The sequence below is a fragment of the Vigna unguiculata genome, chromosome 8 (genome assembly GCF_037176805.1).
Source record: "Vigna unguiculata cultivar grain cowpea cultivar isolate G323 ecotype 2 chromosome 8, ASM3717680v1, whole genome shotgun sequence".
NCBI classification, from domain to species: domain Eukaryota; kingdom Viridiplantae; phylum Streptophyta; class Magnoliopsida; order Fabales; family Fabaceae; genus Vigna; species Vigna unguiculata.
In genome coordinates this window covers 38,492,912-38,507,036 of record NC_140799.1, presented here as the reverse complement: position 1 = coordinate 38,507,036, position 14,125 = coordinate 38,492,912, and the positions used below count along the sequence as shown (strand labels likewise).

At 34.4% G+C, this 14,125-nt stretch overlaps 2 protein-coding genes across 4 annotated transcripts; one reads left to right on the top strand and one right to left on the bottom strand.

The window, feature by feature from the left end:
• Positions 1 to 16: 16 nt before the first annotated feature.
• Positions 17 to 3,934, bottom strand: LOC114194514 (Major facilitator superfamily protein). The gene is made up of 5 exons (XM_028084788.2): positions 3,733 to 3,934; positions 3,514 to 3,637; positions 3,218 to 3,435; positions 2,443 to 2,990; positions 17 to 1,062 (listed from the first exon to the last, which is right to left on the bottom strand). Exons 1-5 carry the CDS (start codon positions 3,733 to 3,735, stop codon positions 189 to 191), a joined length of 1,767 nt encoding a protein of 588 aa, XP_027940589.1. The 5' UTR covers positions 3,736 to 3,934; the 3' UTR covers positions 17 to 188.
• Positions 3,935 to 10,318: 6,384 nt separating this feature from the next.
• On the top strand, positions 10,319 to 13,732 carry LOC114194317 (small ribosomal subunit protein mS80 (rPPR6)-like). 3 transcript variants are annotated; one of them, XR_003606375.2, is made up of 3 exons: positions 10,319 to 12,140; positions 12,951 to 13,134; positions 13,443 to 13,732. XR_003606375.2 is itself a non-coding variant. In XM_028084456.2 (2 exons), the coding sequence occupies exon 1, from the start codon at positions 10,481 to 10,483 to the stop codon at positions 12,119 to 12,121; it is 1,641 nt and encodes a 546-aa protein (XP_027940257.1). In that variant the 5' UTR covers positions 10,319 to 10,480; the 3' UTR covers positions 12,122 to 12,145; positions 12,951 to 13,233. The 3 variants fall into 3 exon arrangements, 1 of the variants encoding a protein (XP_027940257.1); XR_003606374.2 differs by having other exon boundaries at positions 10,319 to 12,145; XM_028084456.2 differs by lacking the exon at positions 13,443 to 13,732 and having other exon boundaries at positions 10,319 to 12,145; positions 12,951 to 13,233.
• The last annotated feature ends 393 nt before the right edge of the window (positions 13,733 to 14,125 follow it).

Genomic DNA, 14,125 nt, shown 5'->3' with positions numbered 1-14,125 from the left:
TTTTCTTCAGGAAACATCTCACAATGTGGTTTGTCTTTTTTATATCTTTGAATACATAACAGTACATCACAATTGTCCTCGTTAAATGAGGGTAACACATCCCTCAAAATAAACAAATTCGGGGCATAATGTTTAGTTCTTCCACACCATATATTCGGTCAAACAAATTGAGATTTTAAGACTGTATCCTATGCTTCTTCTTTTCCATCAACTCCAACTATCACATCATTTGTACGCACAAGCTCTTTTTCTGCACCGTTATTGGGCTGTATGCCATGCTGAGCTTTGTACTGATGCCTCGTTGACAGAACAAGAAAAAATATAAAATTCAGCACTCCTAGCACTGCAAGCAACCAATAGAAGTAATCTAGCCTTCCCCTGTTCAGATTGCTCCTTAACCATCTCTTATTACTTGCCTTGTCCACGATTGACACCAGTAAGCTACTGACAAAATAACCCATTGAAAGGGTAGATAGGAAAAGTCCTGTGCTCATTGATTTCATTCTCTCTGGAGCCTCCCTAATGAAAAATTCTAGCTGTCCAACATAGGCAAATGCTTCCCCGGCACCCACCAGAAAAAACTGAGGTACCAGCCAAAAGGCGCTTATTGTAGTACTGTTTTTTACTGCATTCCCCCTCCTTTCTTTCTCAACAATTGCAGCTACCACCATGGCAACGATGGAGAAAAATAGTCCAATTCCAACCCTCTGAAGACTTGTGAGACCCTGAACATTGTGCGTGAGTTTCCGAGATAAGGGGACAGTGAGTTTCTCATTTAGGGAGGTAAAGAGGAGAATGGTGATTATGAGAAAAGCTGATAGAGATCCTGCTGGAACTTCTAGGGATCCAACTTTTCGATTCATGAATGTAGCTTGCTCAATGGTGAAGGTATTCATTTGAGAATAGATTGTCCAGAAGAGGATACATGTAGACCAAATGGGAAGGAGCTTGATTACCATTTTAACCTCCTCAACTTGAGTCACTGTGGAAACTATCCATGGATTTTCTTTGTTTTCATCCTTTGAGCTGTTCTCATCTAGAATTGCAGCTTTGTCAAGGAACCTGTAGGATCAAGTGCCCGTTAGTTATGTCAAATCCTTCATATATGATTTCAATTATAGATTACTGGGTTTGAAGGGAGATATACATCAATGGATTATTTCCTAGAATATTTCTTTCGCTTTACTACTTCCCAAGGATTTCCTAGAATGTTAATATAATTTATTCATTTTTAACTACAATATTATTTTTCAAAGTTTGTATTAAATATTTCGAACATATTACGCTTAATATATGAAATAACAATTACATTTAATTATATTATTGGAAATAAAAATTATACATACCTTAAAATTTTCAATTCTAAATATTGGGTATAGATAATGAGAACCGTTACGCTATCACTCTTAGAAAGCAATGCAGTTTTTAAAAATATAATAATTTTTTTTGATATAATGTGTATATATATATATATATATATATATATATATATATATATATATATTAGATTCTGAATTTCATTTGTATACGCTTATAGCAATATCTTCATTTAAAAAAATGAAGGTTGATATCCTCAACAAAAGTTCTCATCTAATAATTTAGTTAAATTATTAAAGGAATATAATAGAAAATTTGAGAGCCTAAATAATTGGGGAGGTAAGGAGGCAAATGTCTCATCTTGTGGCTTACACTATTCTAGTCATATATATAAATTTTATGTTGAAACTGCATTATTATTTACTGTATCAAAAATTAATTGTATAAAGTGATTGTTTGAAAGGATGTTAGTCTCTGAGTGGAGCACGTACGGAGCAGCGTGTCGATGGAAAAAGAGATCAAAGTCTGCATTATTATTTGAGTGATTGGGAGAGATATATCTGCATATCATTTTCTAGTTCCCCAAGGTGACAAAGATGGGTGAAGAGGAAATTACGTCTTCATTAGCAGAACTAGAAGGAGAATCTCAAACCAAACATGTTTACTGAAAAAGTTTTCGAAAATCACTTTACAACATTAATTTTGATAATAAAAAGAAGAGCAGAAACACTATTCCAACAGACGCTGCGTCTTTTTTTTTCGTTTTTCAAATTCCTTTTTGACAAACTGTTCAATCAAACGTAAAACTTGTCCTTTTCTAGAGACAATGAGAAAACACTCCTGTTGTCCCAGATATTAATAGAAATAGTAATCCCGTGAAAGTAAGCAATCATTATCAGAACCACACAAAATAAGAATTTCTTTTGACATTGCTAGCTATGCAATAATTGAAGAGAAAGACAACCGTGTATAAATCATGAGGAAACTACGGTTACTGTTAGTATCGAGACCCATTTCTTTAAGAAAAATCTAAAACTTTTACACTTACCCTTGTTATTATTTTGGTTCATACAAATCACTAGTAACCACATGATGAGTGCTTGAAGAAGAGGTAAGAAAATTTACCTGAATCTCTGAGTATGTGGCACCTTGGCTTGAAGATAACCATTGAGAAAGGAGTACTGTGAAGGGTAAGGAAAAGCCCTGTTCTTCCATGCCAAAAACAGCACTCTCCATATAACTGTTAAGGGGCTCCCTTGTGGCCTCTTGAATCGATAGAATGGCGTGCCAGCAAACAAAACAGCAACTGCAACCAACATTGTACCTGCTGAAATCCCATAACCCCACCCTCTTCCTATGTTGTCTTGCACATACACCAGGACAACTACAGAAAACAAGGACCCAATACTGATGAAGAAGTAAAACCTGTTGAAGAAAAATATCATCCTCCTTTCTTCCTTCGGGTCTCTTGTATCAAACTGATCAGATCCAAAACCTGAGACATTGGATTTTATTCCTCCACCACCAACTGCTACAGTGTAAAGTGCTACATATAGCAAAGCCAATTGTTTGCCAGAGGCCTGAATGCATTCATGGTGTTGTTTTCTGACACTACTGCATGTGGGGGGCCTCATGCTAGGAATGGTGGTAGCCACAGTTAACAAACTCACCCCCTGCTCCAGGAGAAGTGACATCAAAACTAATTGGACTTCTAGTATAGATACAAAGATGTTTAGAGTAAAAAGTGAACATTCTTGTATTCATTTTATATTATTTGCACTTGAAAACCACTTTCCCTTAAGGGAAGGGAGAAAATTGGTTGCCTTAGTGTGCTTAAAAGCCAAAGAAATGAGTGAAGTGACTATTGAGCGTATCAAAATATGCAAATCTTTTAACATACCACAGCAGCTATGGTTGCAGATATGGCAACAGTGAGGTATCTGCCAAGTTTGGCATCAGCAAGGAAGCCACCAAGAAGGCCAAGAAGGTTGAGAGTTCCCATAACATTGGTAACTATGGTTGCAGAATCAGCTGAAGGGAGATTCAAATCTCCAACCAAGTAGGTCACTAAATTCATGGCTATGCCCATCACACATATTCTTTCTGCCAGTTCAGTACCTGCATAAAAAAAGAGATTTTTTTAGCCAAATTAGGTTCATCCTTGAGAAAATGACTCCAATTTCTATGGACATGAACCTAAGATGAGCCCTGCTGCTAGCCATCCTCCAGTTTTTGTCTTGTCTACTGGATGGCCTCGAAAATCCACAGCAGCAATGCCTTCTGCCCCATTTTCCTCCTCTCCATGACTTGCAACTAGAACCTGTAAACAGCAGAGGGGAAAAAGTGAAAAATCATCCACAAAGTATAAAACAAGCTTTGAACAATAAACAAAGTTCTAGGAAAAGAAGTTAACACCATGTTTTATGTTTTGTTGGAGGAATATCTGCAGAGAGTTGAATGTGGTGTGAGTGTTTCAGCTCCAAGAGTTTCTAAATAGTAGTGGTGAGGAAATGTAGAGTTAGGTATGTCATGGCAAGGACGAAAATGATAAGGACTAGTTTACAATAGGTCCACTTGATGAGTTGTGTGGCCTGAAATGCTGAATGTGCAAAGTTTGTGTCTGGTTGCTTTGGAGTTTTATAGGCTATCCTTCGTTGTGTGGCTAAAGACCGTACTCGCCTAATGAAAACAACACTTGGAAAGTGATAGAACAGTCTAGCCACTCCAAATGTGCCATCACAAAGTCACTTTTATGATGAACAAACTGAAAAAGAAAAGCATGTGCAAATCCATTTCTACAGATCCTCATGATGCTTGGTAAAGTATTTTACCGTGTCATGCGAACAGTTAATTGGAAGAAGGTGGATTCAGGCACGTTTGTTTGTTGCAGCAGAAAACTTTAACAGTAGTTCTTGTTGAAAAGCTTTGGTGTATCTGTTCTAGAAGCCAGAGACTAAATGCATTGGTATACTTCATCACCTACTGCAATTTACACATTTAGTAAAGGAAAAAATGCTCCTTATGAATCTGCAATCACGACACTACACCCTCTTGAGTATGTATAGACCAAAGGCAAGGTTTGCACAAAGCAAAATGGGACCGACCAACTGCAATCACACAATCAAAACAATCAAAACGGCACAGATGATATTATGTGCACATGAGTGACTGAACTGTTGTCTGGTGGTACCGGTTTTTTTTTTCCGGTTTGTTCCATTTATTATGAAAATCAACTCGATCCAAAAATAACAAGACAGAAGACAAGTAGTGCGAATCTAACACAATTCCTGTGGATCCACACGACTTTGTTTTCTGCCATTACGACTTGTTTTCTGCCATTTAGTTTTTGAATCGAATATCAATTTTCGTAATAAATGAGAGCACTCCCATTGACATAAAAAAATTGTTGGTAACTTTCATAAACAATCCAATATGCTTGATTCTACAATACTTTACAAATTGGAGTTGGAGTCAAATTTTTCTTAAAAGTTAAAGTATAATAAAATTTGTTAATTTAGAGAAAAGTCTAGAAATGAGAAGTTTAAACATCTTATAAAATTAAAATGTATACTGTGTATACAAAATGTAATACTCTTAAATTCATTATTATCTTTAAGTTTTTTAGTTTAAAGAGGTTTAAGTCAGATTCAATTCAGGTCGTTGAATTCCATTTAAGACCCGTAAGTGCAAGGTTAAAAGGAAAAAAAATTAACATTTGTTCAATAGAGAGAAAGGACACTGACAAGAGAAACAAACGGAAAAAACGTGAAAGTAGATATTTTAATGTGTTTGGTTTGAAAGAGAAAAACAAATGGGTGAAGACACATTCAGTTTGGCAATGTAATAAATCACTGATTTTAATCCTTCTTTCACTTAATTTAAACAAGTTCCTTTTCTTTTAATTTCCTTTTCACTATCTCATATTTCATCTCTAATGTTTAAACACACATGAGGGTGAATTGCAGCAGATTATATCATTATTCTATTACACATATAAAAAGAAAAAGAAATTGGTATATTACCTGTAAGTTTCACATAAAATGCTATCATTAAATTTGAGACCCTACCTTTGACCCAAGTTCCGGGCAAGAATCCCTCACCTTAAACTTGCACGAGTTAATAAAAACAAAGTCTAATTATTATTGAAATAAAGTATTCTGACATATATATATATATACACGTTAATGTTATAAAGTAATGTGTGTTTAATATTTAGTTTGAATTTCTGAAAAATGATTGAATGTGATTGCATGGTGCGTGCAAGAAGCTGCTATTGCTACTGTTACTAAGTTGGCTGAGACAATATGTGGATGAAGTGAATTGTGTGCAGCAACATGCAGCAACTAAAGACGACCCTTTGAATGTTTCTTATGATATTTGTCACTTTCAACATTGATGGTCATCGAAAGGGCCACAAGAGAAAGTAGTGATAAATCAATTTCGTGACACAACAGAACTTCAAGTTCCCTCCAATACCTGACAAAGATGATAACAACTTGTATTTTCACTTCATCAACTCTGTATTCTGAGAAATATGAATCAAGCAACACCTGCACTTTACTTCATTAAAAAAAACTAGTTTCTCTCTTTTTCGTAGAGTTCATTCATCACAGGTAAAAGTTCTATGTTTACAAGAAAAACAGATGAAATTTATACTTTACCTGAATTGAATTTTACAGCAACACCACAGAGAAGGAAAAGGAGGTGACTCCATGCAGGATATGTGGATGAGGAAATTTGAGATCAAAGACTGGTCAATGTTTTTAGCCCTGAGGATTTCAAAATTTTCACTGTACAAGCAGTTAATTTTTAACATGCATTGGCTGCGCCATTGCCAGTAAATTTAAGTTGCAGAGATTCTCTCTGGCAAGGTTCGAGGTTAACTTAAATCGGCTTCGTGAAGTTTATTCACGAGACATGTTAAAATTTAAAACCATGTTACTGCAGTGAAAAATATAGGAGTTTGAGTTGGGTGATTCTGTAAATAGAATTCATAAATTTTGACTTGTGAAGTATGATCAAAGTAATAATGGTCATTTATATTTCTTTATTACTAGCATAATATATTCTTTTCTCGTATATTTTGTAGGTTAATATTATTCCATCAAACTATGATGTATTATTAAAAAATTATAAATATTTTTTATATTTATGGATGCATGTAGGAATGTATTAGTTCGTTAATTAAAGTAGTTGTGCTTATTTATTGCATCTTAGGTTTATAAAACATTGAATCTTCCTTTTTTTTTATGAAAGTGAAATATGAATGCTAATTAAGGCAATGAAGATATGGAAATCCTGTGGAACCATTCAATTTTCAAATGTGGTTACTCTTGCTTTTCAAAAGTCTATGTTATGGAGGAAATTTCTTTTTCTGATGTTTATGGTGAATAATTATATTTAGATACCCATTGTTTTTAAACTTTTAGTTATCATTTATAATTTATCTATATCATATAGTGTATATTTTTCTCACATAATTTATTATTTTTTTCCTTCAGTTAATCACAATAATGTTCTTCGATGCTTCTTTTTGTTACTAGGATTGTTTTCAAATCACGTTTACTCTTTTAACCATGATTGTTTTAGTTTTGTAGACATATATTTCAAATCTATAAGAACACATTTCATTTAAATGGAACCCGATATCATAAAGTATTTTGCTGGTGATGATCTGAAAGACGATGAAGTTTGTGGTAACTTTAATTTAATTTAATACTCGTAAGAACAAATAAAATTAAGTACTTTAAGTATGATGTTGGAAATTTCACATCGACTAAAAATAAAATCAATTCATAATATATAAGTAGATGCAAACTTCACCTAACAAACTAATTTTGTGAGATTAAGTTAGAATTAAAGTTCAATTCTTACTAGTAGGTGCTCTTACGATTCTTTTCGTAGTTGCGCAAGCCTTGAATGTGTGAAGGCTGGTAATTGAAAAAGTTTTGGAGTTTTTGTTCCATAATAATATGAAGAATAGAAATGTTTCTTTACATCGAATATACATTACATTATTCGTATGACATCTTTGAAATCCACCGTTGAAGGACAAGTGGCTAAATTTCCTCACATCATTGGACATAATATGAAGAATAGAAGTGTTCCTTTCTTTTTTTTCATCATTTTAGAAAACTATTTCTTGTCACTATCATAATGTGTTGAATGCAATTATGATGTCGGAAGCAAAATTCCTAATTCAACCATTTGGGAGCAAAGTCCATCCTTAATTATGTTGTCAACAACAATTGATTTTACCCATATTTTACAGTAAACAATGATTAAATCAATATGTAACTTCTCATATATGTGTTATGTATTACTTTTAGTTACACTTGACCGATTTTTACCCTTTAGGATTGCTTAGGAACTATAGATAACACTTACATACGTGTTAACATTGTAAGATGGGATACACCTCTTTTTCGCGGAAGAAAAGATTAACTTACACAAAATATTTTCGTTGCTTGTGATTTTAATATGAAATTTACTTATGTATTGACTTGGTAGGAAGAAATAATATCTGATTCACGAATATTGAAGGATGCACTTATTCAAGAAGATCTTTTAGTTATTCTACAAAATTAGTTGAATAGTAAATGTAACTGAAAATCTTATTAAAGATATTAATTAGTGATAATATTGGTCAACCCTAATTATAAACACATACTACCTCGAGGATGTTGGATTTATGTTAAAATCACATATATTAACATCATATTATAATGTCAGATATTATCTGAAAGAGTACTGTTGGGAATAGTCCAAGTGTGAGTCAAAAAAAGTCCCACATTGGATAGAAAAGACAAAGTTAAACACCATATAAGAATAAAGACCCATAACAACATTGCCTTAAGGTTTTGGTGTAAAAGTGGTGTCTAAGGTCTTATATGTGTAAGACTAATGTCATATAACCATATAGAACCACAATCTCTCAATGACTATAACCATAACCTATATGAAATATATATAATCTATCAGTGGTATCAGAACCATAACCCATATCATATATGAAAAAATATAACATATCAAGTGGTATCAGAACCATAACCCATATCATATATGAAAAAATATAACCTATCAGTGGTATCAGAGCCGATGGTTCGGAGTGACTGACCGCATAACCACCACCATAAACAAAAGGGGTCACCGATGTGACTGACCGCATAACCATAACCAAAGGGGTCACTCATACACCTGAAGGGAAAATATACCATATGAAAAAGGAAAAAAAAACAACAAGGGACTCACCCTTGAGGGGAGATGTTGGGAATAGTCCAAGTGTGAGTCAAAAAAGTGTAAGACTAATGTCATATAACCATATAGAACCACAATCTCTCAATGACTATAACCATAACCTATATGAAATATATATAATCTATCAGTGGTATCAGAACCATAACCCATATCATATATGAAAAAATATAACATATCAAGTGGTATCAGAACCATAACCCATATCATATATGAAAAAATATAACCTATCAAGTACTCCTAGAAGAAGCCCCAAAATCTGAAAGTGTTGTCCAACCTTTATCATGCTTCATTAAAGAATGTAATTAAGCAGACATCAAATGTTTTAAAGAAACAATTTCCGATCATTGTAAACAATTATAAGAGTTGCAAGTTTAAATATTTCACTTTAGATAGATTGGACAACTCACATAGAATACCAATACACAATTCAAAACTAGTATGTTTTCATAAAAGAAGTTTTTGAATTGCAGAATACAGATGTCCTTTTTTTTTTTTTTGCGTAAAAGAAACTTTCAACTTGTAGAATCCAAAAAATATTCTTGAAAACTAGAAATACTTTTATCAGAACGCAATACGATATATTGAGTTTTTCTACTTGGAAAAGGCGTGAAAAATAAAATATATAAAACCAAAGGAAGAGTGACATAAAGAGACAAAGGAAGAACGACGACCCTAAAGTAGAAAGATATGAGAGATTAAGGGCATATTCATCTTTTAGACGCACCATGGTGATACACGAAGAAACCATGGGGTGGAAAAAGAAGTCTGCTTGAAAGAATCTAACTTCAAAAGCCCAAAACTAGAACAACCACTTTATACTTATGTGCACCACATTCCAAATGCACATTAAGAACCCTAGCTAGTGATGCTTATATACAACACATTCTACTTTAATTGTGATGGTATATTACCAACACTAGGTTAAAAGTTCAAATACAAAAAAATTGTGTCAAATTCATCACTACAATAACAAATATAAATAACAAGTATAATGTTTGATTTTTTTTTTAAATATAAAATTCAACAAATCAGTGATTTTTTTTTTATTTTCTTTGTAAGAAATAATAATATTAATTTATGGGACATATATTAAATTATTTGAAATTTTAAATGCAACTGTTTTTATCTTAATTATTAAAGTAAAATAAATATCATTTCACCGGTCAACAATATTGGTTAGAGAACATAACTCATTACCTGTAATGAGATATAATCCTTCAATCATATTTTTCAATAAATACTTAAATATAATAAATTTTGAATAAAATATCAAATTTTACCACTTTTTACCAACATCTGGTAATTTATTTTTGGTAAGATGGGAATTTACAACTACGTGTTGATACATTTACTAATTTTATATTCACCAAAAAAATATAGTTATTGTTTTTATCAAATAGTAAAACATCTTTTTGCTCTTTGTAAATTGTAATATGTTATATCTTAATTTTGGAGTGCAATAAAGGTGCTCATTTTCTTCCCTTTAAATTATTTATTTAACAATAATGCATAAAGTGGTGATGGAATAATTCGTCCATTACATTACATGTTAGAATAATTCTTTATAATATTAATTTTTAATATATGTTATATGTTAAACAATTAAAATTATTATTTATTAAATAAGTATTTAACAATATTAAATATTTATTTAAAAATTTAAAATATTTTGATCGGATTCTCAATTCTCGATATTTACCATTTTTGAAAAAGAATTGTACAAATGGCCGCAGGGTTTAAGCGCGTTATGGAAGGAATAGGCGAAGTGGTTGAAAACGGCGTCGTAATAATGTAAAGACGCATGAAAGTTCATAGTTTTAGGTTTCATTTTCAGTGAAGACGAGGAAGAGGAAGAAGAAGGAGGAGGAAGAAGCTTCACATTAACACATTCTCCAGAAGAAGAAGAATGTGGACGCGGATACTTGCACGAGTAACACGTGCCGTAGCTGGTGCTCGCAATTGCTCATCAATTCACCAACGCATCTCTAACCCTAGCTTTTCTAAAATCCCCAAATCAAGTTTCCCCCAAATTCTCAACAACCCTCGATTTTTCGCCACTGATTCCACACTCACCCTCGATGATGAGCTCTCACCGGATTCTTCAGAAAACGGCGGTGACAGACATCGCGTAGAAGAAGGAGACACTTACGCAGAAGGAGACGCGTACGATGCAGAGGGAGACAAGTACGAGGTTGACGTGGACAAGTTGGAGAGTGTGCTGCGTCTTCTTCAAACCAGTGCTGATGGGTCCTTTGAGTCGTGTTTGGATGATATGGATTTGAGTCTGCATCAGAAATTGGTGACAAAAGTAATCGAAAGTCCGCTTGTTTTGAGTGAGAATCTGATAAGGTTTTTCAGATGGGCATGGAGTGAGAGATCATTGGAGGTGACCACTCCAATGGTGGAGTCTCTTGTTTTGGCGATATATGGAAAGGATGTGAGGAAGAAAGAGGCGTACTCGCTGTGGGATTTGGTTAAGGAGATTGGAGAGAAGGAGAGTGGAATCATCAATGTAAGGATTCTCAACGACTTGATACTTTGCTTCTCGAGGTTGGTGAAAGGGAAGGCTGCATTGGAGGTGTTCGATAAATTTGAGGCCTTTCAGTGTGTACCTGATGCAGACACGTATTACATCACAATCGAGGCGCTTTGTCGGCGGCGTGCTTATGATTGGGCTTGTGGGGTTTGCGAGAAGATGGTTGATGCACAGGCAGTGCCTGATGGCGAGAAAGTTGGTGCCATTTTGTCCTGGTTGTGTAAGGCCAAGAAGGCTAAGGAGGCCCATGGAGTTTATGTGGTGGCAATGGAGAAAGGGAAACGGCCACCGATGAGTACGGTTAGCTTTTTGGTTGGCAAGCTCTGTGGAGAAGATGAAACTGTGAAATTGGCTTTGGAGATGCTGGAGGATATCCCTGAGGAGAAGAGGGGGCGTGCGATAAAGCCGTTTATGGCGGTTGTTCGGGCACTGTGTAGGATTAAGGAAGTTGATAAAGCCAAGGAATTATTGGTGAAGATGATTAAGGATGGGCCGCCACCTGGGAATGATGTTTTCAATTTTATTGTCACAGCTTATTCAAGGGCTGGGGAAATTGGGAAAGCTTTGGAGACGATGAAGCTGATGGAAAGTAGGGGTTTGAGACCGGATGTGTACACTTATACTGCTCTTGCTAGTGCTTATTCAAATGGTGGGGAGATGGAAGAGGCTCGGAAAATCATGGAAGAAGCGAAAAAGAAGCATGTTAAGTTGGGTCCCATGATGTTTCACACCTTGATTCGTGGATATTGCAAATTGGAACGGTTTGATGAGGCCTTGAAGTTGTTCTCAGAGATGAAAAATTATGGCGTTCGCCCCAGTGTGGATGAGTATGAGAAGTTGATACAGTCTCTCTGCTTGAAGGCTTTGGATTGGGAAATGGCGGAAAAGCTACTTGAAGAAATGAAAGAGAATGGTTTGCATCTCAAGGGCATCACGAGGGGTTTGATTCGAGCTGTCAAGGAGATGGAGAAGGAGGTTGTGGAGAGTGAGAGCATTACTGCAGTAGCGTAAACATAGTTCACTGTTTCAGGTTAAGTGAGTGGCCTGGTAGTTGTAACTCGTTTTTTTATTAGCATACTATTTTGATAGGAAATTGCAGTCTCAGAAAAAATAATTGAGAGGAGAAAATTTGAGAAGTGACTGTTGATGTGTTTGATGTTTTTAACCTGCTCTTTTTGTTTATCGTTTTATAATATTGAATTGAGTTGGCATCCTTCCTTCGTTTGCATAATGCTGTGATCAACATTATTTTTTATTGTTCTTGATGATATGGGATTGCGTTGGATAAGAATCAGTTTGCACCCTTCCCTCTTCAGACTCACACACACCGACCAGTAAAAAGGTTGCATACTAGTTGAATATAGACTCATAAGGCTGTGTGGCTTACCACATTTGCTGTATTTGGTGGATCAGGATTCTCTTTCATTGAGTAGACGTGTCTAGATTAATTTGAGATCCTTAATTATATGAAATCTTTGATTGCTAACCAGGAAAATGAATATAGTAGTACACATATTCTACTTGTTTCATTGACAGGAGGCAACTTTTAGTTGATACCATATGTTGTAACAACCCAGGTTGTGTAGTGTTACTTTTCTACTACGTACATTTGATCCTTTCCTAAGTTGTTGCTTAATTGCCTTGGTTTTGCTATGAGGAGGTAAACTAAATTATGTTAAAGAAAAAGAAGGGTAAATACAACTTTGGGTAGGCTAAGAAGTCTGAAAAAGTAGAAGCAATTATTTTTTTTAAAATGAAATAACTCAAGTAGCATCAAAGTTACAGAGTTTGTTTGTATATTGGAGATAGAAATTATTCTCAATTTTGATGTTTTGGGCAGGTTTGATCAAATAAAGACGAAAGTCTGCTTTGTTAAATTGGGTATGGGGCTATGAGCTTAGAATTTTGCATCCTGAATTTTCACATTCCAAGTCAACACGCATGAACACGAAGTATCCAACCTCCTTTTCTCCATCATCAACTGCCTTCTCGGTTGAGTTAGCCTTCCTAATAGTTTATTTCAGGTATATGTTAAATTGTTTCTCCAATTGCAGCCTCTAATCCAGCTGCTCTTGTATCGGTAAAACAGAAAAAAGAAACATTTCTTGGAAAGAATTTAGTTCCTCTTCGTGTATCTAAACAAATATTAAACATTTAAAACCTACAAATAACAGGATATTCAATTAGTATGCAAATTGAATCAATTTGAGATTAATATTTTATATAAAAGGCTTCTAAGTATATAATTTTTGATTACTTGTTCAAAGTAGATGCTGACCATTAACTTGGTCTTCATGTTGTATGATGACATTATTTTTCAATCTGACTGTAGATGTTGTTCCATCTTGGCTTTGACAATATTTGCTGCATTCGGAACGTGTTCATCTTGGTTTGGAAGGACAAAGACTTAGGGATTAGATCAATGATACGGAATTCCCTAATTTTAGTTTTCAATTTGTGCAGACATCTTCTATAGTCAAGTATATTCACAAATTGTTACCTTGAACTCTGCTTTCTATGTTCTCAAAGCATTACTCATGTGCAACTAAAATGTTGCTAAAAATCAAATCTGACCATTTAGAAACACTTTGGGTATGAATACCAAAAGTTTATTCGCTCCAACTATCAATTTCTGTTGGTTGAGCATGTCTGAAATATCCTTCTTTAAGGAAGAGAAATCAGTCGATGAGAATTAGACAACAGCACATAACTTATAATGAAAGAAAGCAATAAACAGATCTTTCTGGAGGCTAAATTGACAATCAAAACCAAAACGCTTGAAGTCCGCAGAGGTCAAACAATTAAAAAATTGAAATAACCAATAACCTGTTGGATTGGAATATAACATCAGAAACACGATTTGTTTGTTCAATTCTATTTTTCTATTACGAAAATTCAATAGGTAACTCAGGTCAAGGAAGCCCGATCAAATATAAATTAAAACAAAAACAGTAGTTTCCAGATCATACGTAAACAAATTACGTTGTCATATAAATATGAAGAAGCCGTGCATCA

Coding starts and splice junctions, on each gene's coding strand:
- LOC114194317 (XM_028084456.2), top strand. CDS start 10,481: ATGTGGACGCGGATACTTGCACGAGTAACACGTGCCGTAGCTGGTGCT.
- LOC114194514 (XM_028084788.2), bottom strand. Junction 3,436..3,513: donor AGCAGCAGGGCTCATCTTAG/GTTCATGTCCAT, acceptor TTTTTTATGCAG/GTACTGAACTGGCAGAAAGA. Junction 1,063..2,442: donor CCACATACTCAGAGATTCAG/GTAAATTTTCTT, acceptor TTGATCCTACAG/GTTCCTTGACAAAGCTGCAA.